This window comes from Grus americana, chromosome 1 (assembly GCF_028858705.1).
Source record: "Grus americana isolate bGruAme1 chromosome 1, bGruAme1.mat, whole genome shotgun sequence".
NCBI classification, from domain to species: domain Eukaryota; kingdom Metazoa; phylum Chordata; class Aves; order Gruiformes; family Gruidae; genus Grus; species Grus americana.
This window is the reverse complement of record NC_072852.1, coordinates 40233984-40260507: the sequence shown is the minus strand read 5'-3', so window position 1 is coordinate 40260507 and position 26524 is coordinate 40233984. Positions and strand designations below refer to the sequence as shown.

The window sequence follows — 26524 nt, the reverse complement described above, 5'->3', positions numbered from 1 at the left end:
GGTTAAACCACGACAAAAGATAAACTCGCATGAACAAAACCCAGGGCTGGGAGCCTGCTGCTACAGGCCTGCATAGAATTTGAAACAGAGGCAAACTTTACTCAGTTGACTTCAGCTGGGTATTTCTCCAGCTTGCAACTCAGGCCAGTTCAGATCTCCTTCAAAATGCAATGAAGCCTTTTTTTTTTTTTTTTTAAGTATGCTTTCCTTTAATTGTGTAACACAGGAAAGAAATCTGGCTCAAAATGACATTTCTGGCTTTTGATTCCATGGGATGGATCATCGCATTTGGTAAAAGAGGTTTTTTTTAAAAAGGGCGGGAAGCCCTTGGTGGCGCAGATCAGCCTCTTCCCTCTCCGCCTCACTTGTCAAGTGGAACTGTCTCACCAGCACAGCCTGCAGAAGTGATGGTTGACTTCCCAGAAAAGGTTTGATCCAATGCCAGTTCGTGACTGCTTAATGTCATTTACATGCTTGAAAAATTATCTGGAAATATACAGACTGTGCTAGCGCTCACCGTCTTGTTAAATGAAGCCTGGATGTGGATCTGGCTGGCACCCATGTAGGGTGCTTACTATTCGTTAAATTAAATAAAATGTACTAGTGTCTCACAGAGTTAAACCATCCTTCTTCAGAATTAACTGAATTCTCCCTTTCCAAATTCTTTATCTAACCTTTTCCAACAAACCATCTCTTCCTACAAAAGAAAATTATTCAGCAGGACAAGAGTTTGGGGCTTTTTTAACATCCCCATTCAGTGGTTTATTTCCAATGGAAGTGATTTGGTACTTTATTTATCCAAGGGGGTGGGGAAGAAGGTGCTTTCACCTGCTTGCCAACAGTTTGTATTTAACACAGCGCTCTACGCAGTATTGTCACTTTTGGAGAACATGAGAGCGTTTGGAGGAGAAATCAACAAACTATTCAGAAAACCTAAGGGAAAAAACTGTTTACGCAGATACTTTCTTGATTTCCAATGAATCTTCCTGCTTTGGCAGACCTCCCCTGGCGTTTGCCAAGGTGCTGCATTATACTTGCAAGGGCTGGAAAGGTCACAACACCCAGCCAGCGCCTCTCGTTGGGCTCCCATGCAGATGGGACCCCTCCGCTTACCTCTGCTGACAGTCATCAAGAATCTGAGAAAGACTGGTGCAGGCATCACAGACTGCCTTACAACCTGAGCGTAACGGAACTAGTCCAACTGAGAAACATGCTGCCTTTGCAGCAACTACTGGAATAGGAAAGAGTGGAAAGGTAGGCCACAGGACATGAACTGGGGAAAAAGAAGAGAAAAAAAAAGGAATGCAATGCAGCCTGGCCGTTTTCCCCACTAACTGCCCTCTCTTGCAATAAATAATAGGTGTTTGTAAAGTCAGCCGGAATCCAGTACCTCACAGTCAAACACACAGACTGTTTGGTCCAGGATGCCGGTATCTCTCTCTCCCAAACTGCATCTTCCTCTCACTCCTCTCTCAGAAGAACTCCTATCTGCATAACATTTGTGGTGTAAAAAGCTGCAAAACCTCTTAAGTTCTAGTTCTGGGCATTGACCAAGGTTCATCTTCAAGCTTTTTCTCTTCCTTTCACCATCAAAAAATGAATATACTCCAGTATCACTAGAAAAGGGTAACATTTAACTTCAAAGCCTATTTCTAGAATCTAAACTCAAAACCTATACAGCCAGGACGAGAATAAACCACTCACACTAAATGCACCACGTCAACCCAAACTCTCAAGCCTTTGTAGCTCGCCAGGATATCCTCAGTGCTGACTGCCTAGGCACCACTTCCTGTCTGAGGATGAGCACCGCTGCTTTTCTAATGAAACTGCCCTTCTTGATTCTACACAAAGAAAAATACAACTTTGATGGATTTGATTTTTTTTTTTATTTCTGTGTATTTTAAGTGGAACCTGGAGAGGAACAGAAGGAATAGGGTTGTATAAAACCCTTGTTTTACTTGCAAGTGAATCTTCCCCACAACATATAAACTGAAATAAGTTAAAACCAACTGAAGGCAGTTATTTCATGCCATTGATGGAGATCTGCTTTGTCTCAAGCTTCTGTTCCATAACCTCACGAAAACTAGATCATTAAAAAAATTACTAGGTGAGATCTGGTCCACATATCCTCAGGTACTGAAGAAAATTTAACACGGGCGGTGGTCTGGTACACGTTTTCTGTGGAGAAAAAGAAAAATCAGAAAATTCCTCCCCAAACTGATGTCCACCAGCCTTCCCACCCACCTTCATATTTAATTTTTAGTTGTTATTTTGCATTCAGTGCTAGCTTTATCCAGTGTAGATACTCAGATCCTACCTTGGTGCTGCTTTAATAATGTCATCTACACGAAGAATCATTTCTGCTGCTTCAGCTGCGCTCAGCAAAACTTGTCTCTTGACTTGGAAACTTTCCGTTACTCCCAAGACTGCCATGTCTCCAATGATACCCTCTTTCATATCTGGAAGAAGGGATACATTAAGAGGTTGGGCTTTTTTTAACTTGAGGGGGTTTTCTAAGGAAATTACAAGCAGCTGACAGTATGGCAACTTACCTGCTCAAATGAACTATACTGATAGTAAGGGAAGTATTAAAGTCTTTCACTTCAAGCTCCTGATTTAAGCCTAACATGTTGCAATTGCATCCAAAAAATTAATGATGAAAACTTTATACACTGGGAAGAGGAGGCAAGATCCCAACAGAGCTCTCAACGTTACTTCCTTAGGTATAGCAACTTCAGAATTCTTCTCTACATTTTTTAAGTTTTTTTCAGGGTGGAGGTGGTGTTTGGTTGGTTTTTTATTTATTTTTTTAAAAATCAATGCCTTTCTTTTTAAGCTTCATATAACTAGACTCAATGTAAGGAAAGTGGTTTTCACAGGTGGAAACCATGCCCTTTAAAACCAAGGCTTTTCACTCCATTGTGAAGAGCCCAGTAGAATGATAAAAGAATATAACACTCTCTATGTTCTATGCAAAGCAAACACAAATCAACATACTTAGTTCTTCCAGCTGAACATATCAGTGACAAACAGATGTGACCACGTTTAATAATTCCCCTCCCCAACAGCAATCCCAAGAGCAGAAGTATTATCAAGCCCCTCACCGAGTCCGTAAGTAGTCTTCCCTTCACTGTGAGCAGCTCTCAGCTGAGCAACCAAATCTGCGCTATCATAGCCAGCATTATCGGCTATTATTGTTGGGATCTAAGGAGAGAAACACAGGTTGGTTTTAATTAATGCAGGGATTGATCCCTAGTAAATATGAAACATACTGTGATGTTACTAGTTTACTAATCAGTTTCAAGAGGAGGAAGTTTCAAGAACATGGCAGATGATCCGTTACAGTGATCAGAACATAGGGAAAAAGAAAAAAGTCAAACTACTTCTCAGGATTTTGTTTAAGACCTTGTTAAGACAGTAGCTGAGAGGACAGAAGCACGTTAGCAGATCTGTCAGTTCATTTTACATGGACAGAAAGAAATTTGTCTCTTTCTTACCATTTCAGACTACAACTGGAGAAACAGTTTCATTTTAAGAACATGAGTTTGCTGGTAAGCATTAACCACCAGATCATTCTGTTTGCTGTTTAAGTGACAGCAATGCAAATTGCACCCGCTGACTGAAGGGGTAATGCCAATTCTTACCATGCTCTTTAACTTAATTTTCTTGGGAGAAGCACTTTCCTATAGCCTTTCATTTCCTAAGAAAGGTTTTCCCTAATTTAAAATATAGGAAGGCAACTTTTCCTCAAATTGACAGTCTGTTAGCACAATAATAGTCCATGAACATTTCTTGTGATACTCTTTTTTCCTACTAAAATGCAATCTCCGATGCAAGTCTAGAAGCTTCTGTAGTACTAGAGCATGAATACAAACAAATAGCACTAGAGTATCAATAGAACCGATGGGTTGCTCTTTTCTAAACCAGCTGTCAACTGAATCAGCAGAGATTTTATGTGCTATTTCTGTTGCACTTTCAACCTTGCAGGTATCATATCAACATTGCAGGTATTGTATCAACATTCAGATTTTTATAACACGTAGAATTATTAAAACACCAATACTCTTTTTCTAAGAGAGAAAACAGTAACTTTTTCCCCTTTGTTCATCCAAGAGATGTTGCTAAATTTTACTTTACTTTTAGAAAACCAAAACTTTCCAAGAGAAGCAACTATCTGATCTCAGAAGTTAGTAAACTTAGTGAAACCTTATGTCTATTAATCCAGCAATCTGATTAAACAAACTTACCATTCGTAAAGCCTTAGCAAAGGACTCCATTGCAACAGACTCTTTGCCAGGTGTTCTGATGGCAAGTTCTGCGACAGCGTTAGCCATCAGCATCTCTGAACAACCTATTCATTGAAGGTACACAGATGTTTTATATCAGACTTGAACAATAATACAAAACGTATACCAGGTACAAGGAATCTAATATTCACCTCCACCATACACAGTTCTAGTGTCCTTCACAGTCTGGGCAAGAACACAGAGAGCATCATGCAAAGACCTCTCTGCTTCATCTAGAATCTGCTGTGTTGCTCCACGCAAAACTATGGTGCAAGCTTCGCCTAAAAAGTGCAAATGTGAAAAGATGAAAAAAAACCCAAAGACACAAAAAGAGGCTATCACAAAACATTTGTAATGGTTTTGCTATCACTGCAGTCAAGTTTTACATAAATCAATTTTGGGTGGAAAAAGAAAGCATGACAACAATTCACAGGTAGAATGAAACGATGTAGACTAAGCTACTGCTTTCATCAATTAACTGTTCTGTGACATCTTACTGAATTGAACAGAAAATGAATGTTATCTTAAAGCAACCCCTCAGAAACTTACAGTATTGGCATTTACTAGAACAAGCTCTCAAGTTCTTGAGGTATGACAGATTACTACTTTTCTTGTCAAATTAGTCTCCCAAAGCAGAAATTTTGGTTCCCATCCTTACAAATGCTTATGTGTATGTTTAAGGTTAGATGAACAATTTCAACCCTGAACATACATCTTTGCAGGATTTGTATTGAAGAGCAAGGTTTTAATAAAAAAGGTTACATGAATCATTACAAGATGCCTATACTGCCCTGGTAACTGAAAAGCGTTAGCAGAGGGTTGACACAAATGTTACAACATGTCATTAGTGGTAAACACTTACCCATTGCCACTCCAGAGAAATGAATGAGTTTATCTTCTCCAATCATGACTTCTTCAATAAGCTTGCAGCTTCCTAGTTTTACTAGCTCAGGGTGATCAAAGGTTGATGCAATTTCACCACCTACAAATGTAAGATCATACAAAAGTTAAAGAGCTCACAATGAAAACATCCATTCATGCAAGGTCTAACTAGGGGCGGGGGGGAGGAGGAGATCATCTTCGTAATTGCCCCAAAATAAATTTAAATTAACAATAATGATAAGCCAAATTTTTCCAATGTCAGCATATGGTACCAGAAACCTTCTCCTGATGTTGAGAAGTCCTTAAAACACCGGTATTTTCTTTCATATCACAAGAACTACAATAGCTGTAATGCTTTTGAGTTCCGTCCGAATTAAAGAATAAATGTTGGTATTTACCAGTAGTAAAACGTCAATCTGTTTAAAAGTTCTAGTAGTATTTACTGATGAAGTATTTATAAAACACTAAATCATTTGTTAGGTTTTTAAACTTGAGCTTCTGCCAGCATTCATTTTGCCTGCCTGAAAATGGCTGAGAACCACTGGCCACCACCCTCCTGAATCTATTTTTTTTTTATTTTAAATATGAAAGAAAATTACTAACTGGCACTAACTGGCTGAATTATATTCCACAGTTAGCATTATGATCCTTTATTCACAGTTGCTTGAGGAAAAAAAAGTATGTTTAAATCATTACGCAGGGAGGATTCAGAATCAAAACAATTTACATGTGAAGTGTAACATACTAAAGACAGAAACTGAGTTATCTGCTTCTGAAAAAACACTGACAGTTATATAGCAGTTGATAAATCAACAAAGTAATTTCAAAGTTACTTATGGCCAATTTTGTAGGGTCCTTCACATACGTTTGTATTTAAGTACTGCAAAATAAAGCTTATTTGGAATACTTTCCACATTCACAAATCTGCTTAACAGTAAAAAGTACAAACTAGGTGATAAAGCATTAACATTTACTAAAGATCAAATTATGTGACCCTCCAAGTTTCATACAAGGTACTCCACACACCTGTAACAAGAGCCAGTCGTTCTACACCAGCAAAGTCTGCATGTTCAATAGCCATGACGCCAGCAGCTCCAAAGAGCTGTTCAGGGTAGTTGTAGATCAACTGCCTACAATTAAAATACAGGCACATCTTCCCATTACACATGGAACAAACCTTTTAAAATACCAGAGTAACAAAGGACACCCGATTCTCAGTAGCATGGATGTGCAACAGGTTTCTGAAAGCTACAAAAGCAGTCAATACGTGAGGCACCTGCTACACATGGAATGTTACACCACACAGAAGCAAATGCAGTCACAGGAAAACATACAACGCTAAAAAAGAAAAAAAAATTCCAACTATTACAAAAGATGACACACAATCACACTAAGCACAGGGACCAATATGCTTTAAATTCTAAGTCCTTTGATCCTAAGTGCACTTAACTGCCTATTCTAGCTGGGCACAGTAGAACAACATGTGAAGTAACATCTTTAATTCCTTAACCAATATAAAATCCAAACAGTATACAACGCTATGGAACAATAAATGGCCAGTCTTGTAATGTATACAAATAGCAGACCACAGAGAAGAGTATGTGCTCCCTTATTAATATGTATCCCACTCTCTAGAATGAAGTAGTCATCTAAAGCGAATGGTCAGTGACAGATGCCAAATTACTTTTCCCTTCCAAATTAGAGACTGAGTATTGTAGAGATTGAGCAGGAGCTGAGAGATGCCATCTCCATCAAAAAAGATGGTTCTAATCTATCTTCAAATAGACAATTGGCGCTGCTGGGTATGCATAGAGAAGGTTCTTCCTACTCTGGATCCATATGGTCTTGACCTTTGCCAAGCATCTCCTCAGCGGTATTTGACTGGCTAACATCTACAGTATCAGATGTGAAGTGGATCTACAGTATGCCTATAAACAGAAGTCAATTTTATCAGGGAATAAATCTGAAAGTCAAGAATCAAGCTAAGTGGAGTATCACTAGCCTGGCTACAGTGACTAACTGCTACCTGAGCTTCCTTAGGGCAACTACCTGCATTACAAGCATACAGGGTAGCAGCGATGGAGTTAAGGATTAAGGAGTTAAGGATTTTTTTTTTTTGCATACTTCAAAGGATTCTTCCATCAATTTGCCAACAGGACTCCTGACTCTAGGACTCTGTATTTGTACCACATCCACTGGACAGAGTACTCATTTTGCCTACACTAGAATGCAACGTATGTGAAACATGACATATATAGAGGGGCTATGAGATTCATCAGTCTGTCAGTGGTTCTTACAGATATTTGACACAAATTTTGAAGGTGAGTTATACGATGCACAATGTCCTGAAAGAGTAAATCTTTGCTACTGTGGAAAAGAGTGCTACTCTTACAACTCCTAACCTTTGGTGTAGTACTAGCTAACCAGCTTCCTAGTAGACTACGGGATGTGCTGAACCACCAGGTAGATGTCAAGTTGCTATTAAGTATGGCAGTTCCACTCAAATAAGAATTACTGAAAAGCAAAAGCATTTTTCATCATTAAAAAACTGTATGATTTTTTTGCACTGTGACAGTTTAAGAGAGAAGCACACTGCTAACAAAAATAAGCAACTTAGATTGTGACATCTCTTAAATGAAAATGGTTATCTTTCATACTTTCAAAGATGTGCATAAAAGAAAAAGCTCATGACAGGGAGCACAGAGGCCTCTCAAACACTGTTGAATTTGGAGCAGTACTCCAGCACCAGCATTTTAATGCAGGAAAAAGCATAGCTGGTCAATCTGAACTAAATGCGCTCAGCAGCACAGACTGTTTCAGCACCAATTTCCCCCCAAAAAGGGGCACATGGACATGGACATTGCTGCTGGTATTCATAACTGAATAAATCTGTTAGTATAAAAGCATAGTGACATTGCTTCAACTGGACTTAAACGTGGATCCCTGATTAAATATCATCAGTTCTTCGTCTTTAAAATAAACAGTACTAAAATCTTGCTACTTTGTAACTCTCCCCTTTTTCCAAGAAAATACATACCTGTTAATAAAGCAGTTTATTCCATGCTTAAGGATACGGTCTACCTTCTCTTTCATTTTTTCTTTTTCTGCCTGTTCTATTTCTGCTACTTTTGCTGTAGAGTCCACTCTAACACGAGAGCCAAAAATCTAAATCAAAGAAAACAGAGAGTTCAGTCTAAAAATTAATTCCATTTACAAAAACATTGTTTCACAACAGTAGTTCAGTCACATACCTTAATCTTGTCTGTATCCATACCAGTATTTGCAATTAGAATCTTTGCATTTTCAATTCTTTTTGGCTGATTTACACCAATTTTCTTGTCAAGTAAAAAGCCTGCGGTAACAGAAAGGTATTGTAAGATTTCAAATTAAAAAAGGAAAACAATTCATTTAAATTATAACAAAATTCCCTCATATTTATTATTCAATTTAGTAATAACATAGCAATGTTTCCTAAAACAAATTTGTAGATGTGTAACTTTCAACAGCTTCATTTCTCAAGTGCACTTACAGCCAACAATACAAAGACTTACCTTCGTCTAAGTAGGAATCAGCCAAACTTCCACCAAGTTTCTTAATGACATGGATAGCCTCCAAATTACCAGAACCTTTCAACCTAAGAACAGCTTCCACAGCTAGCTTGACAAAGTGATCTTTATGATGAGTAAGCAATTTTGATGAAAGAGTTGTTCCTGCAATGTTCATCAAGTCTTCACGGAACTTGACTTCATCGTTGCTAAAATAAAGTCAGTACAGTTAAAGTAGAAAGTCCAAAAGCCTTAAATATCATTAACCTACCACTGTGAGTCTCTCCCCACTTCTTCTAGCCTGTATCTATGTGTACCATGTTCCATTTTGAGGAACACTACAAAGAAACAGTCCAGTGTTCCGGAACACAACCTTCTATTTGAAATAGAAGTTCAATTAGAACCTCTGCATTCACCTTTAGAAAGTCTGTGTTCTCAAAGTGTCAGGTAAAGAAAACAGTCACATCGGCAGTCTGAGTATTAAATGTGAAGTAACAGCTCAGATTTTTCTTCTGGGGAGAAAATTGTTGCTTGTGTTTTGTTTCTGCACATCATAAGTAATTTTAAATAATTTCATGAAGTTTCCGTACTGCATCTAAAAAAAAGCAGTCTTTTTTTTCCTTAACTGTTAAAATTCATAAATTCAGCCTTTACACTACTTAAAAGAGAGCAAAGAATTTCCCAATGGCATATAATTGTCATGGATGTTTCAATCTTGACTGGTTTATAAAGTTACAGCGAATGTACATAACTAACCCATGATCCACAGCTGCTTTCAAAAGTGCCTCTCTTGAAGCTTTTGTGGCTGCTCTCCAGCCTGCAATGATGGTCTGAGGATGAATCTTCTTTGAAATCAGTAATTCTGCCTCCTATTTAAATGAAATTAAGAATTAGGTTTCCCCCCCCCCGAGGTATATTTACACTAACTAGGAGAGACACTTCCAAGTAATCAGAAAATTCTGAATAGCAGTAAAAGCCAGAGAGCTATAACAATGAAATTAAAGTCATGGTCACCCTACCGGCAGGTTTTTTTACAATCTAGGTAAATACGATCTGTGCTTGGAATATCATCAAGAAATTTTGATGAAAAAAAAAAAATCCTAAAACCAATACGAATTGCAACCAGACATATACTTCAAAATAGCAATCTTTCACTTCATGTTTGAGATCAGTTTTCTGTTCACTTATAGATGCAGCTTGAAGTGTAGTTGGAAAAAAAAACACCCCATATTCAAACTCCCTGTTTGTGAGGAACTTGGCAAGCTGATGGATCATTTCTCAGATGCTCTTGATCAGTTCCTGGTTCTGAGAAGATTAGATTTACTGGCACAGCTCTGCTAACAAGAATTCCTCACTTCTGAAGTCTCTTTCACAGTAATTTCAGATTTGGAGTTTAGCAGTGTAAACTTTTACATAAATATAAAAAAACCACAGAGTTTAAAGGAACAGTATGAATTCAGGTCTTGTGCACACAAGAACAGAATTTAACATGCTTTTTTTTTTTTTTCCTCAATATGATAGAAAAGGATTTCAGAGGACTGAACCTCACAACTAAGCAGTGCTGCATATTGCCCAGTGCAACATCCAGGAAGTGACCTGTGAGAGGGATACTTCTCTGTTTCACTCGCATAATGAAATAAGAGAAAATAATTTTCTAAAATGTACCAAATTAAAATACTTGTGAATTTACAAATAATAACGAATATAGTCTATAATAAAACAAATAAAAAGATGAAGTAATACCTAAGGGTTGGGGGTTTTTTCCTATCAATTTCAATGGCAATGGAGCAAGGTATTTCTATACTTTGGGAGCTCTCTTCATAAATATCAAATAACACACCTCCTACTGATATCACAGGAGAACATTGCCAAATAGAAACACATCTGAAAAACTGTAATACATCACCCTCAGTAATTCAGCCGCCAGCACTGTGACAGATGTAGTTCCGTCACCAACTTCATCATCTTGAACCTTTGACATATCTAAAGGAGGAAAACACTGTATTGATGTTTTGATTCAAAATACCATGCTCAGCAGTACCAGGTTCACATACAATTATTTTTATCTCACATTAGTCTGGAGAAGAAAAAAGCATCTCGCTCTTCGATAGCTTAAGGATGTCACTCTAAGTCACGGGAATTTGATTTGCATCTCAGGTTTTTATCATCCTGCAAATTCCTGCTCTTCATTTGCAACCTAGACACCAGTTCCAGCCTGGCGATGGTCAAGAGCTACTCCCCTCTCTCCCCATTCCTAAAGATGGTCATCAAAAGGAAGTAGGGCTGGATAGAAGCTCTAAGGTACACATACAGGATCAGAGAATATAATAAACAAGGATGCCACATGAGCTGCTGATAAACAAGGACCCAGCAAACAAGAAATCATTAAGAGACATGACACTGAATTGTTCAGGGTCCTGCTTGTCACTAGAACTGGCACACTAAGACAGCTGATCACAAAGGTAAATTCTGTACAATGCTGAATAAGTGTTAAAAAGAGATTTAAATCAGGGAGAATCAGAGAGAACCTCTGTACCCCAGCAGACTTCTGATCTGAATTTTCCCAGTGAAAAAAGAGGAGCGCACAGCTGTCTTTTGTTCCTTCTGACTTCTGGGACAAACCAGTGTTGAGGGAAAACAACGAGACACCAGAACAGTTTTACAAGAGCAACATACACCTCAGTTTTACTTTTGCAGAGTTCCACAACTCTTGCAACACCTTGGCCTCCTTACTTCAGGAATTCTGCTCCCCCTCCCTTCGATTTGTCACATTATTTGAATAATACTTTTCTAAGAACAAATAAAAACTACACAACAGAGTTACAAATGAAGAAATGCCAAGTACTGCAATGACAAGCTGTTAAAAACTCACCAACTAAAACCTTGGCAGCTGGGTTGTCAACTCCAATAGCTTTCAGAATGGTTGCACCGTCGTTGGTCACTGTTACTGTGCTATCTCTCCCAGTACTTAAAAGAATCTTGTCCTACAAGATGCAAGATTTAGAATACTTCTTGAAAACCTACTGTAACTATTAAAACTAAGTTAACAGGTCTGAACCACTCAGAACTTGCTGTCTTACCATGCCTTTAGGCCCCAGAGTGCTCTTGACCAGGTCACCAATAGCAATGGCACCAACAAAGGACGACTGAAATGAAAGCAAACATACCTCGTAGAGCAATTTATTTCTATTTTAACAGAAGAATTAGACACTAGCCCGTAACTTCCAAGAGGATATCGTAACCCAACCCTTCCACAGCCACAATTCTTTCAGCGGAGTCTGGGTCCAAGTTGCTTAACTGCTACATTTTGATAACCAAATCAAATATACTTCTCACAGAAACTATAAAAGCCTGTCTCATGGCCAAAAGAAATGCCTTCCAGTGAACACCAATCTTCTGAGTTAAGGTATAGTTACTTAGTTTTTGAACAATTATGAGGAGTTTCTCTAATTGTTAGCATAAACAACACTCCTCTTCCTTCTGTTCACAGACACACAACAAGAAAAAACAGTAAGAGACAGATGAAGTTCCACATCACCATAAACTGAAAGTACATTTAACAGTAGAAAAGACAAAGTTTAATCACCAGTTTCTTAGAGCATTAAACTTACCAACCGAGCTGTTTCTGCCTTTTCTTCATCTGCACCTGCCTTGAAAATGTTCACAGGAGCAAGGGAAATGGATGCCTGAAACAGAATTAACATAAGAATATTTCTTTAGCTTTAATAAAGCTATGCGTTTTAAAAACAAACCCCTGACACTAACAACCTAAAACAATAGTTTATTAAAATAATTTATTTCTATACCCCATTTGGGTTTGATAAAAGGTATACTCAAGATAGATTTTTAAGAAAGAGTCAAGGTGAATTTATCTTGTAATCTCATAATCACGTGAAGAGATCACTAGACCGATTGCAATCTACTCCAAGAGACTGCATACCATATTCTCTGATAAGATATACAAGCCTGAAAGGCCGTTACCAGAACCCTGCTCCATGGCAATGCCTGTGCTGCTGTTCTGCGTGGCTAACCATCAGATCCAAACAACCCAAATATAGGTACAACCAGCAGAAACTAAAAAAAAAAAGTCTAGTTACTGAGCACATCGGGTCTTTAATATACTGATATTTGTGTCAAACCCTATTTTTTTTTTTTTTTGCGTTTCCACGCAAATTAACTATAGCAGCAACGAATACATGCCTTTAAAGACTAATACCTGCAAAAAACTCAAGGCCTTAAATGAATTAGGATCAGATCCCAAAAGAACAAACGTATCAACTCTCTCTACAGAGAGCTCTGTGGCTTTTCACTTTGCTGCGTGATCAGCACATGATTTTTCTACCAGTTTCGTGTCCATTCCATCATTGGTTTGACAAGAAAAATCAGAAGGGTGCGGTAGGAGACGGCAGGCAGCGCGAGGACAGCTCTCGGCACGCCATCGCGAGCGGCCTCTCACGCTCGGGGACTCGGTGCCGCCTCTCCAGACCTCGCAGACGAAGAGAGAGGAAGAAGCGGCCTCCCGCCTGCCTCCATCACATCAGCCGTGCAGCGGGCGCGCGCCACGGGCGGGCCGAGACAGCCTCTCCCGAGAGGCGGAGGGGCGCCCACCGCGGGACCGGGAGCCGCTCAGGGTCTCCCCGCTCCGGGCTCGGCCCGGCCGCGCCCTGACGGACCCCCCCCGCGCGCGCTCTAGAACCTTCCAGGCCCAACAGGCCGCCTCTTCCTCCTCCCCCCACCGCGCCCCGGCCGCCCGCCGGGCAGAGCGCAAGGCCGCCCCCGCGCTAGCGCGGCAACGGCACCGGACAAAGCGTGGGGGAGGGGCGCGACCGCCAGGCCCTCGCACGCGTGTCTACGCGGAGCGCGGCGGCCGCCGCCACGCCCTGGCGTGCTGTGCCGCTCCGCACCCACCGCCCCCCTCCTCCCGGGCAAAAGCGCCGCCACGCCGCTCACCATGATGCCGGTGCCGCCGCCGGAAGCCCACCAACCGCCACCTCCACCAAAGAACCAGCGCGCGGCTCCACAGCCCCCCACGAGCTCCTTCGGAAGTGGCGTCAGAAGAGTCGCCGCTTCCGGCGGCGCGCGGCACTGTGGGAGCCGTAGTTCGTCGCTCAGGAGGCGGCGGCGGCGCTCCGCTCCAGAACAGGAGGTGGGGCGCAGCTGTTACCACAGCGGGCCCGGGCGCTGCTCTGCTCCCGGCCCGGCTTCCTCACCGGCTGTGCGCGGCAGGCACAGCCCTGCCGCAGGACTTTATTTTCTTTTTAATGAGTTACGTGACTTGGAGGCCTCTTGGCTCTTCCCCCGTTCTGTGCAATGTCGGCCTCTTGTACGGCAGCACCGGACCTGGGTTTGCCTGGCAGTGCACCGCAGCACACCAGCCTTTCTCCGAAGAGCTGCCGTCTAGGTGCTTACTTTCCACTGTATTTCTATACCAAGTTATTCCTGCCTCAGCAAAGGAGTTTGCAATTTCCCCAGTTTGATTTCATCATATTCCAGAAGCTCAGTTCTCAAACCAGTCAAAAGCATTTAAAATTGCTGCTCCGGGCCTCCAGTGCACCTGCCAGACCATTCCAGCTATCTGCTACATCATCCACATCACCAATTAAAAGCAGCGAACAGGAGATAACCTGGCACAATCCCACTCAATACACTCTTAATTTCAATATTAAAAATTGGTAACTATTCTTTTGGCAGCTTTGCAGATGCGTGAGATCATATGCAAGCCTTGTTCTGTTGCTGCTTTTCCTCCACACAAAAAACCTGCTAGTTACCTAGTCACATTAAAAAAAGTTAACTAGTTTGTATGACTTGTTCCTCAAGATTTAATTCCAGCTGCTATTCCTCTTCTTGCTGCCAGATGCAAATCTCTTGGGATATATGCAAAGCTGTTCTAGATTCAAACTGGCCAAAGACAGGTATCTATCCCAGTGGAAACAACAAGAAAGAACATAATTAACTCTGCCAACTTTCACATTTCTCTCTGGATTTTAGTATGTCGATACCTGGTTAGTATTGTTCTTGAGTTCTTTGGACTTTTTGCTTTGTTTTCTTCAGAGAGTTAGATATGTTATCTCTCCTAACCTTGTTCTGAAAACTAGAGTACTAAATTTTAACATTTTCAGTTTCCCTCGTGGTTATGTAGAAAAGTATCTTAAGTTTTGGCTAGGCTAATAACCCAAATAAAACAGCGTTAACTTTTTATCTCAGAATTAGAGCATTCGTAAAAATTTGCACTGAACTAATATTTTGTTTTAATTCACAATTGCTGCTACTGTGGTGTGAGCTGGGGGGGGGCAAAAAGATTTTAAAGCGCCACGGACTATTAACTGAGTTATGGCCTTTGGAAGATCAAATGCCCATAGAAAAACTTAGTATAGCAAATTTGTAAGTTTGTTTAAGGGGCTTTTGACTATTGCTAAGCTATGATTTGTAATGTGTAAAAGCAGTGACACCCAAATAGGAAGAGCCCAGCAGCAGCGCTAGTTCTAGATTCCTGCCTCTCGCTTCCAACTGCGCAGTCCCCTCACCTCTGTTGTGCCCATGGCGATTTTTAAGATCACACTGTGTATAAGTGAAGGAAAAATGAAAAAGTGCCTCATTTTAATATATTCATAAAATAAAATATTTTCATAGTTTGTAAATCACCTCATCTCTTTCAAGTTTAAGAAACGGAGCATGTTTCATCCCCAAAGACCATTCAACACATGGGACAGCTCAGCGAAGCACAGACTTGGTTGCTCAGGGATGAGTTCTCTATCAGACCTCAATGTGCCTCACTATCTACTGATAGCACTTTAATTCAGATCAAGACTTTCTGCTTACAGCCGAGGTATTAATGCTGTAGGAATTCAGGATCCTCAGGGCAGTGAGGAGAGCGTGCAGCAAGCTCACTATCCTGGACTTCAAGAGAGCAGACTTTGGCCTCTTCACGGATCTGCTTGGTAGAATACAAAAGCCCTGGAAGGAAGAGGGGCCCAAGACAGCTGGCTAATATTCAAGGGTCAAGTCCTCCAAGCTCAGGAGCGATGCATCCCAACAAAGAGGAACCAAGAGGCCCCCATGGATGAACAAGGAGCTCCTGGGCAAAGTCAAACAAAAAAAGGAAGCCTACAGAGGGTGGAAGCAAGGGCAGGCAGCCTGGGAAGAATACAGAGAAATTGTCCGAGCAGCCAGGGGTCAGGTTAGGAAAGCCAAAGCCCTGATAGAAATTAGTCTGGCCAGGGATGTCAAGGACAACAAGAAAAGCTTCTATAGGCATGTCAGTGAGAAAAGGAGGATGAGGGAAAATGTGGGTCCCCTCCAGAATGAAACGGGTGACCTGGTTACCCAGGATATGGAGAAGGCTGAGGTACTCAATGACTACTTCGCCTCAGTCTTCACTGGCAAATGCTTGAGCCACACTGCCCAGGTCACAGAAGGCAGGGACTGGGAGAATGCAGAACCGCCCACTGTAGGAGAAAATCAGGTTCGAGAATATCTAAGGAACCTGAAGGTGCACAAGTCCATGGGACCTGATTAGTTGCATCAGTGGTCTAGCGGAGGGTGTTCCTGCCTGCAGCAGGGGGGTTGGAACTAGATGATCTTTAAGGTCCCTTCCAACCCAAACCATTCTATGATTCTATGAATAATAGAGTAGCAACTGTTCCCTGTTTTCTCCAGGACCACTAATGCAGTCACCCATCACAGCATCTAATTTGAGGTTTAACTTCAATCAAACCAGTCACTTAAGCCTCTGAGCAGATAGGAATGGAAGGAATAGAAGGAAAACAGAGACTCTTCAAAAAATCCAACTCTTTAGGTGCTCCCAACTGAAAATTAACAGATGTATTATTGTGATTTACGTACAGGAATTTTACCAAAGCCAGTTTCTATAATTACTGGAAATCCTAGTACTAGGCACATCTGGCTGGAGGGTCAGCCTTCTAATGCTTGGCTGCTTAATGCCACCTACTTTGAGCCAGCTTCAAAATTTTATTTTAGAACAAAGCATCAATTGCGTCAAGAATGCGAGACATGCATATCTGAATTGGAATCAGTTATATCAGTTGCATGATGTTTTATACTATTGCTAGCAATTAATTCTCTAACTGCATATATTTTACCTACTGTCACATCAGAACTAGTACACTCAAGCATTTTTGAAAACATTACTGGAAAGATGCCTTTCTATTTGAAATGAAGGTACAAAGAACCAAAGTTTCCACAGAGCTCTGTATCATATTAGTATGGAAATGTGAAGCATGATGGACTGCCAAGCAGCCATTCCCGTCAGGAAAGCTGCAAAGCTGTTGGCCAGAGATATGAACACATTCTTGAGAACTGAGTTTTCAGACGTCCGAGTTACCTGACCAACGCACTGCAAGCACCACTTAATGTTGTTTCTTAAGGGGTTCTGAAGATGAAACATCTGACATTTTTAGGGTTTTGTTCCTTTGTTGACTAGAAACATCTTTATTGAAATTATGCCTTACAAACAGTGACTTGGGAGGGAGAAAAGAAGAAATACTTAATTCTGATAAATCATCACCTTATTTTGTAGTCTCCAGAAGAAAGCAAAAAGGCCACCTGGACAGGACTTCCATCTTGTATTTTCTTATTACTTCCTTTCTGAATTTATCAGTACTTGATAACAAAGTCCATTTGGCCTCTGTGAAATCTCAGCCATTTAATGCCCGAGAAAGGAGCACATTCAAACTGCTGCCATGCGATTCACTAGCCAGTAGTCAATAGCAACAGTACTACCACAACAAAAAAAAAGCAGCTCAGTGTACATACAGGAGAAAGATGTGACAGAACACTAGTAGAAATGAAACAAAAACTTGGAGAAAAAATTTACAATTTACAGACTCCAGGTCATCATGTTCTGTTTTGGTTTTTTTGTGTTTTTTTATTTGGAGTTTTTTGGGGGTTGGTTTCTTTACCACTACTAAAAATATGAGTGGAATACAAGGGGGGCGGGGGCGGCTGGGAAGAAGCAGATGGGTACCTGAAGCAACGATTTAAAGAGAAGCAAAGAAACTTTTACTAATGAAATACAAGACAGTGACACTAATACTGTGAAATATTGAAGTAGCCCACGGACGATTTTCAATGTAAAATCAATAGTTTATTGCCATGCTACAATTATTTTATTTTTTCCAAATGAAGTTGGCACTGGTAAAGGGGAAAAATGTTGTCATAATACATAATACATTTTTAAAAAATGCACATTTGGTAAGCTTTCCCAATAATGACAGCTTAGAATAAGTGAAATTATTTTTTTTAAGATTAATGTGGAATGGCATAAAAATACACTCTTTCTGCATAGTATAATATCACTTTTTTCATAAAAGAATGTTTGTAAAAAAAACCCAGATGGAATGTTTGTAAAAACAAATTCACTGAACAGGGCAAATTAATTGTAATTTTATAAACAATTTGGCAATGGTACTCCCACTGTTTAGACTTTTTTATATAAAAGAAATAAAAATCTAGAAAGCTACCTTTATACAAAGTTGCTATATTTATGCCTTTAAGTAGGAAAAAACATTTTATAATGCAAATTAGGACATACAATAATCTTACAATATCATACAATGTAATGACAAGAAAGGAACATACAACATAAGATTTTGGCCTTTGTAGAAATGTCTATTTCTGCATTTAATAAATGCATTTGTGGCACACTGGTGACTATTGTATTCTTACTACTACCAGTCAGCTTTCATGCTAGCACGGTATTCAGCTGTACTGTAACGGCAGGTCTGCAGTTTAGTTAAAAATCACAGACTTTTTCAGGAGACGAAAGGTGATGCTGCAACGAAGCGAGATGTGAAAAAGGCAACGTGCCTGCTGGTGGAGACATCTGTATTGTGGGACACCATACAACACTCTTTCCTTTCATACCAGAGTATTTCTTATACATTCAGTTATTAAGTACCAAAGTCTTACAAGTGAGAACATCTGTGTTTGAGATTTGGCAAAATTTCAGGGAAAATACAAAGTTAGTACCAAATATATAATATATTATATATAAAATGTGGGTGTATGATATACACACATATTCTAATGCAAAAAAACTGCATTAATATGGAGTTAAATTTGCTGACATCCATTCCTAAATAACATAACTGTTAAAAAACAGGTGTAATCCTGATCTTTCACACACTTTAGAATCACTTCCTCTTTCATACATAATAGTTAAAGCAATATATATGCAAGTATGACTAAGAAATCAAAATTCACATAGGAATCTGAACTCTGACCACAACAAATAGGATTTTTTTTTCAGTACATGTAATTAAATATATTTATATTTTTACAGTATTTTTAGACCATTCCTGAAGAACTTGACCAACCAGGTCCTCAGGTGTAACAGAGCTGTTACGTCAGCAGAACTTGATCTTGCAGGAACACATCCAGTGACCCTTGAAGTCAACACAAATCATTTGTTTGGCTTCAAAGGACGCTACGTGAGGCCTGAACAAGCTCTGGAAGGATCGTCCTGCTAACAAGGAAGATTCCTCTGATGACATCAAAGCTCCTACCACAGACTCCCTTTCTTACTGCCAAAGCGAAGGACTGGAGCAAACAAACACACGGACTCTGGGCTCTCCGGGTTGTTGGCAGGTGGCATTGGGAATGGCCACGCAGAGCACAGCCCCACCACCAGGGAGTGGCAAGGTGAGCTTCACGGCACCTTTTCTACTAAGGCTTCTCGTGGAAAGCAGAGGAGCTGCTCCTCCACGCTCATCACTTGGAAATTCGGACACCACGGGTCTCAGACGTGAGCTGTGGCTGGGCCCCCAAGGCATTAAGTACTTTGCAGACACAGAGGAAGATGGTCCCTGTTCTGAAGGGTTCGAGCCTATTTCTTATTCATATTTTTTACATAATCTCCTTTGTATATACACATATTTGCTACATAAAATAGAATTACACCAAAGTAATGGATATAGCAGAAAATGTTGTCACAATATATGTATATTACCACACTAAATAATTACTAAAACTGCAAGAAAAATTCAAAATGCCCTTTGTAATATATAAAAATATAGAAATGTCCAACACTTGTTTCATCAACTTTAAAGGTAACTTTATCTCTCATATTCTATCTGTACACCTACATATTTCCAAACAAAATACTGCGTTAATCTGGAGTAAACACTGTGTTAGGATAATATCCTCATAAGACATCTGACAGACTTAGTCACATACCTTACAGCACAGTATCACAAGAAATAACGTATACATGGTCAGAGTTACAGCTGCTAAGTTGTTTGGGTTTTTTCTTATTCACTTATCTCATCGAAGAGAGGAAGTAATTCCTAAATATTGCAGAAGAACCTTACAAACTCTTGTCTCTTATGTATGCTCTGAAAGAAGGACATCAGCAACCTTGACTCCATCTTAACGCAGTTTTTTGTGGTGGAATTGCTCCTGAATTTTCTTTTGGAGTGTATATGAATTTAAAATAAAGATATCATAAATGAACTCATGTTTATATTAAGTAAATACTGTCAAATATAAATGCCTGAATTGCTACCTCAAGGAAAAGATGGGAAAGATCTTACAATTAAATTCCAAAAATACCTAATTCTATCTATCAAACCAAAGGACCAAACTTCTTTAGGGGAAATAGGAGAATTTCAGGTTTCAGTCCACTATTAGGTCCTACTAAATCAGTTTCATCTTCTTTGCAGCCATTAAATAAATTAGTACAGTGCAGAAATGGAATTTCACCATTGATCCCACCTTACACAAAGAGAATACTGCTTAGAAATAGAGGTCCAAATCAGATACATCATTATATGCTCAAAGTAGTAACTGACATTAATTAGAACTTGCATTTTTACTTCACTGACAGTGAATAAAGACAATCTGCTCTCTCATAACTCTGTCTCATTGAGAAGTGGTTAAATATAAAACAAAACCAAGGATAGGCAGATTTGGAGCCGATACATGCTGTTAAAAAAACAGCAAAATCAACTGCTGGTCTGTCACCTGCAAAAGACCAGCCCTGTTTTGACATTGGTTTGGACTTTGTACAACTTACACCTTTCTGTGGCCCTTTTTACACCCAAGCCCTAGTCAGAGGTGTAAATATACATGCACAACTATCCAAACATCTAGGGGGGAAATGAAACAGTTTATGATATTAAATGTCATTTGAATACTTAAGATTTCTATAAAAGTTCTGTAGACTTTAATAGGAACAGGAATAGGGCTTCAACACACACCATTACATTCAACCCCTGTCACATGCAAAACATTTACCGGGGAAACAAAAAATGTTCTCATGAGAGTTAAGGTTTTCAGAATAGTCTTTATATTGTTTTATGGAGTCACCAAGAAACATCACAAAATTAAAACAAATGCCCCTCCTCTTGAAATCAATTTGAGAAAAAATATATTTTCCTGATATAACCAATGGATTAAATTCTCACCAACTGTATTTCTAGTACCATCTTCGTTATGTACTTTTGGTCGCTGTTTCATCTTTTTTATCAACTCAGTGTCCTTGTTTAAAAGATACACTAATGTATGTCTTTCCCATTGCATTAAGGAATACCTACAGTTAAAGGCTTTCCCTTGTCAAATGTGCTTGAAGGGTAGCAGCCAATTATGTGTTATGCACGAAAGTTAGAAGTGATAGAGATGCCGTGATTTTTGCAGGACCTAGTTTATGTAAACTTCACGTCTCAGTTACTACAGAAAATGGTTAAATATTGGTAGTTTCTCACTTTACACACTTCTGGGCCCAAAATAAATATGATCTAAATGCTGTGGAGAGATTTCAGCTGAAAACTGAATCCTACATTACAGATGCTAAACCTAACATCCCAGCCTTTAAGGAGACTGAATTAAAAAATATTTACCAAGTCTTAAAGGGTAAAGTGCATTGCAACTACATCTACTTCAAGGGGCAGAAAATAAGGAATGCTAAAGATGAGTAGCACAGGTAATGGGGATTACCCAGTATCTTTGCAGTGTACACAAAATGAGAAAGTATTATCCCACCTGTAAAATGTAAGAGGGTAAAAAAATAAATCTGGAAAATACATCATCAGACTTGTTAATATAATTAAGGCTACAGAAAGTTGAAATTTCAGTATGTTCTCAATTCTGGGGACCAGAGCTAAGAAAACACCCCCTATGAAGTATTGCGAAACTTGCAACATAAAAAAAGTATTACTCAGACCATCCCTCATATCTGAGGCTATTAGGACAGTGCCCCAGAACTAAAGAGGGATACGGCTGGTTGGTGTAATTTCAGCAAGTCACTTAAGATCTACCTGAAGCCTCTGTTTCCCTATTTGTCAATTCAGATTATTACTTCCCTGCCTCACAGGTGTGTTTTAAGGGTCCAATTAATTAGTATTTCTGAAACACCCATACTATACAGATGAGGACCAAGTATTTCTAGGCAGCTAGCTAGATCAAACACATTTGCCTCAAAACACATGCTGAAGCATTAGTTTGGCTCACAAACTTAAGTGAGCTATATGCTAAGAACAAGAACGACACCAGTATCACGAACCCAGTAAGTATTATTTTGCAATACCTGGCAATTTCTCTTCAGTACAGACCAAGACTGGTCCATAGCGTAAGGTGAGGCAATGGCAAAGACGTGAAGGAGCACTAACACTGCAGACCTGTAAAATATCTAGCTCTAGGTAGTCATTACCTTCTTGAGTACCAAGATCTCCCCACAAGTCAATGGGTCCATCACAAGAGTAAGCATAGGTTGACCGTGAAATCATTAATAAGGGTTTTTTTTAAATCTCATTTAAGTTCCTCATAATGGTCTCAATGACTCCCATCTTTTTCTTTTACTTCTGCAAATTTTGTTCTTTGTGCATCTGGTATTTTAGTACCATACAGTCTGTAAAGAATAATGAAGGTCAGAGCAAAGGTTGCCCGGTATCCCTTGATGGTGTGTGGCAAGACACATGTATTTCAGGTGCTACCACTGCTGCCACTACTAAACTGAGAGAAAACCAAAGAAAAAGATAAGAAAGGAACAGGAATACACTCTGATTTAAAAGACTGAAAATAATTGTAGCTTGTTTTTTATAAAACTTCAATTCAAATATTGCATGAAGACCCTTAATTCTTTTTCAGATCTCCAAATGGCTTTTCTTGCATGTTTTTCCTAACTCACAGTTCAAGGGTTATTTTACATCACACCAGTTCAGACAAGTGTCAGTTCCTTTGCAATCACAGGCTCAACAGTAACCTCTTCTGCTGCTAGTACCAAGGTGCACCTGCAATACTGCCAGAATTCTAAAATTATTCAGAGTATTAAAAAAAAAAAAAACACCAAACCAACCAACCAAACCCAAAACTTCTGCTAAGGGTGCATTTGGCATATTCAACAAACAACATTCTACCTGGATGTGGATGTACCTGTAACACTGAGCAGCCATCATTGTAACCAAGTTCACCAACTGCAAAAGGAAAAGTAGTATGCTCGTAGATAATACTACCTTCAGATAATTTACTACATATCTTTCTAAATTAAAGTATACTATCAACTATGGATGCACATTGCTAGAATGTACAATTTTCTGTAAAGAACTATCAAGTCCAGTACCCTGCCTCCCGTGTAACCTGTGTCTGATGCTTTAGAGGAAGACAATAACTGCATAATAAACCTTTCCAGTTGTGCAATAATGCATGCTGCTGGAGAGCTGGGATATTTCTGTCAGGCATAAAAAAGTAGAACACTGGACAAAGACAACCATTTGACCTTCCAGAGTCTGTCTTTGTCAAATGCAGAGAGACAAACACGTAAATGACCCTGAACAATAATTAAAGCTATGTACAAAATTTTGACTTTTAAACCAAGACATTATGGAACAGATAAAAAACACACAAATGCAAAGAAAGGAAGGCACACTGAACTAAGAAATGACAAGAGAGCCTTAATTCATACAGCTATCCTGTGAATTCCTTCACAAAAAAAAAAATCCCAAAACTCTAATGAGATTAAAATTCTGTCAGATTTCACAAGGAACTTGATACACCACTCGGAATTCTCTTCTAGTGTAAGGAGCTGAAGGCTGGGTTTAGTTGCGTTTATAGCTCTGGTCAATGAACTTTGATGTGACCTCTCAAATATCACACATGTTAAGAAAACTATTCAGAATTAGAGGCCTTCTTGCCCAGGTCTTGCCCAGGTCTTAAAAAAAAAAAAAAAAAGACAAAAAAGGTGTGGTGTTTATATCCCTTGAGATGAACCAATACATCTTGTGTACATCAAACTGAGTGAATTAATGCATTACATACATTTCATTCTGGAGGAGCCACTTCAATGAGGAATGAACATAAGATAGGTATCTTGAAAGATTAGGTTTACCTGCTAATAATGCACATATCAAGAGGCTTTAAAAAGTGTTATAAATGTCATTAACGAGTATAGGCACCAGATCAGAATATTTATAAATTCAAAACTGGCATGTCACTCAGACTCTAATCAATTTAAAGAGGCACTGTGAAAGGTGGTGATGCTGCTATGCAGTAATTACTACTACTGTAGAATGAAATTGTGTTACTTAAATGAATACTTGCTCTACATTAATTCCCTTTAGTTAGACAAGTACATGAAGTATGCAGAAAAAGTTCTATTAGTCTATAAAAGGCGTTAGTGTTAAGAAATGCAATGTATTTGCATCTTCAATTTTATAAACTTCACAAAAGGTGCAAATGATTTAATGCTTCCCAGGCTCACATAGGCAGGTCAGTACTGTTATGTCTAGTTTTCCTAGAAGTACCATCATCTCGGGGCAGTGCTTTTTGCAAGCTTGACATAGCAGCAGTTCTTTCAATGTCTATCACAGCATACAGCTCTGTGCGCCTGGTTGGAGTTTGCGGAAGTGGAGTGGTGGGGGTTTTTGGAGTCTGAGGGTTGTCGGAGTCACTACCACCTTCCAAGTCAACCTGTATGTAGTTGAGCTGCCTGTGTTCTAAACTTGGACGCCTAATGTCAAAGTTAAAGACTGTTGGGGTACAGTCCCGACGTCGTGTAAATTCTACTTTATGAGCACTTGCTGGTACTGTTACATTCTCTGTATTGACATAATTATGCATTGGATCTAGGTTATTGTGGTAGCCATTCAGAGATGGGGTCTTTGGTCCTAAACTGTCATCTTCATCTCTACTCAGCTTGCGGGCTTCCCAAACAGGAGGCAAGGATGGCAAGTTCTCATAGTTCAACAGCGCAGTTCTCCTCTGAGCAGAGTTGTTAATGTTCTGGGTGTCTGAGGTACTGGTTGATGTCAAACGACCTCTCCTGACCCCTGAGGCACTAGGGATTGATAACCTATTTATATTTTCATACACCAATTTATTACCAGATGGCGTTTCTCTACGTTCATCACTGTCATACCCAGTGTCCCATTCAGTGTTGTTTGTGCTGCTGCCACTAACTTGGTCTCTCCCAAGTTGCTCCAGTTTCTCTCTTTCCATTAACTGCCTTTGAACAGGTGTTGGTCCTAAAACAAACTTGACTCCTTCAGGCTCCAGGAGAACCTGAGCATCCCTGTCATCAGTACACATTTGATCTTCTTTCACTTTAGTTGTTTCAGTGTTTGAAAGCTTTGATTCCAGTGGCGCATGCACACTTGATCGATTTTTTCTTTCCTCTTGTACCCCAGTAGTGTTGACATAAGTGTGCACCTAAAAGGGGAAGAAAAAAAAAAAGGAAATTCAAATGCTATTTGTGCCTTTTTCCCCCCCTCAAAATTTCTTTCCTTCTTAACTCCCCACTTTTCTAATCAAAAAACCTGAAAACCAAATCTCATGATAGCAGCTGTTTAAGAGCAAAGGTCATCTCTCTCACATTTTGCTGAGCTGTCCTCAGGTTTTTTCCCCTGAAATTTTGTTGTTGGTTTTGTTAATGTGACTCTAACAAAAGAAGAGAATTTACATCCTACATTAATAATTCCTTTGGTTTGATATTTTATCTCAGTTGTGCTCTAGCTACAGCTTTTCAGGTTCTATTCCACCAGGGCTGCTCTAACTTCGCTCATTAGTTCACTTGGACAAATCAGTGAAGCTGAGCTCTGCTTTGTTGTCCCTTACCATGACAGTGACCAACAACTCAATAATTGCTTTGGCTAAATTTATCTTTGTAATTCCCACACTGCAAGGGAAATTTACTGCCCATTAAAAAAAAAACCAAACCCCCCAAAAAAGACCTAAAATGCCCCAGGATCTCCCCTTGTGAACTACTCAAGCAATGAGAAGAGAGGTTGACTCTACTGGAAGAACAGTCCATTTTTTATTCAAGAGCCAAAAGCCTCCTAATACCAGAAACTGAAGTAGAAAAATACACAATTCCATATGAACTGTGGCAGTCAGAATTAAAAACGAGCAGGAGTTAGCATCAGATGCCACTAGGAAAGGCAGGAATACACCACTAGTTTATCCCTCCAAGTTCCCACGATAGATCAACACAAGGCTGAATGGGTGTTGTGGTTTAAGCCGGCAGGCAGCTACAACAACCATACAGCTGTTCATTCACTACCTCCTCCCCCAAGCAGGATGTAGGAAAGAATTGAAAAGGGGAAAAAAAAGAAGGAAAAAAAAAAAAAAGGAGGTAAAACTTGGGGGTTGAGTAATAAGACAGAAAAGGAAGAGAACAATAATAAATAAATATACAAAACAAGTGATGAACAGCACAATTGCTTACCACCCAAAGCCAATATTCAGTTCCTGAGACACGCTGCTTCCTGGCCAACCTCCAGTTATATATGGAGCATAACCTCAATATGGTATGGAATATCCCTTTGGCCAGTTTGGGTCAGCTGCCCTGGCTGTGTCCCCTCCCAG

The 26524-nt window shown here is 39.6% G+C and overlaps 2 protein-coding genes across 8 annotated transcripts in view; both read right to left on the bottom strand.

Moving 5' to 3' along the window:
• Window positions 1-1867: 1867 nt before the first annotated feature.
• CCT2 (chaperonin containing TCP1 subunit 2) lies at window positions 1868-13810 on the bottom strand. Of its 4 annotated transcripts, none has more exons than XM_054805235.1 (16): window positions 13664-13810; window positions 12325-12399; window positions 11794-11859; window positions 11586-11697; window positions 10620-10696; window positions 9470-9582; window positions 8720-8922; window positions 8420-8520; window positions 8206-8333; window positions 6195-6298; window positions 5149-5268; window positions 4439-4567; window positions 4248-4351; window positions 3105-3204; window positions 2318-2459; window positions 1868-2178 (listed from the first exon to the last, which is right to left on the bottom strand). In XM_054805235.1, the coding sequence occupies exons 1-16, from the start codon at window positions 13664-13666 to the stop codon at window positions 2148-2150; spliced, it is 1608 nt and encodes a 535-aa protein (XP_054661210.1). In that variant the 5' UTR covers window positions 13667-13810; the 3' UTR covers window positions 1868-2147. The 4 variants fall into 4 exon arrangements, with proteins under 4 accessions (XP_054661210.1, XP_054661221.1, XP_054661199.1 ...); XM_054805246.1 differs by lacking the exon at window positions 13664-13810 and adding an exon at window positions 13200-13401; XM_054805224.1 differs by lacking the exon at window positions 13664-13810 and adding an exon at window positions 13056-13085.
• A 3923-nt stretch (window positions 13811-17733) lies between these two features.
• The window catches only part of FRS2 (fibroblast growth factor receptor substrate 2), a 61036-nt gene continuing 52245 nt past the window's right edge, over window positions 17734-26524 (bottom strand). For all 4 annotated transcript variants that reach the window (XM_054838047.1, XM_054838064.1, XM_054838055.1 and 1 more), the window contains one exon: window positions 17734-25369. In XM_054838047.1, coding sequence (XP_054694022.1) covers window positions 24419-25369 — 951 coding nt within the window. In that variant the 3' untranslated portion in view covers window positions 17734-24418. The remainder of the gene's footprint in view (window positions 25370-26524) is intronic.

What these genes read in the sequence shown, in the direction of transcription:
- CCT2 (XM_054805224.1), bottom strand. An exon ending in CTCTGGGGCCTAAAGGCATG is followed by an intron (nt 11,698 to 11,793) that starts GTAAGACAGCAA and finishes TGCATCTTGTAG; the next exon opens with GACAAGATTCTTTTAAGTAC. An exon ending in ATTATTAAAGCAGCACCAAG is followed by an intron (nt 2,179 to 2,317) that starts GTAGGATCTGAG and finishes TTTTCTCCACAG; the next exon opens with AAAACGTGTACCAGACCACC.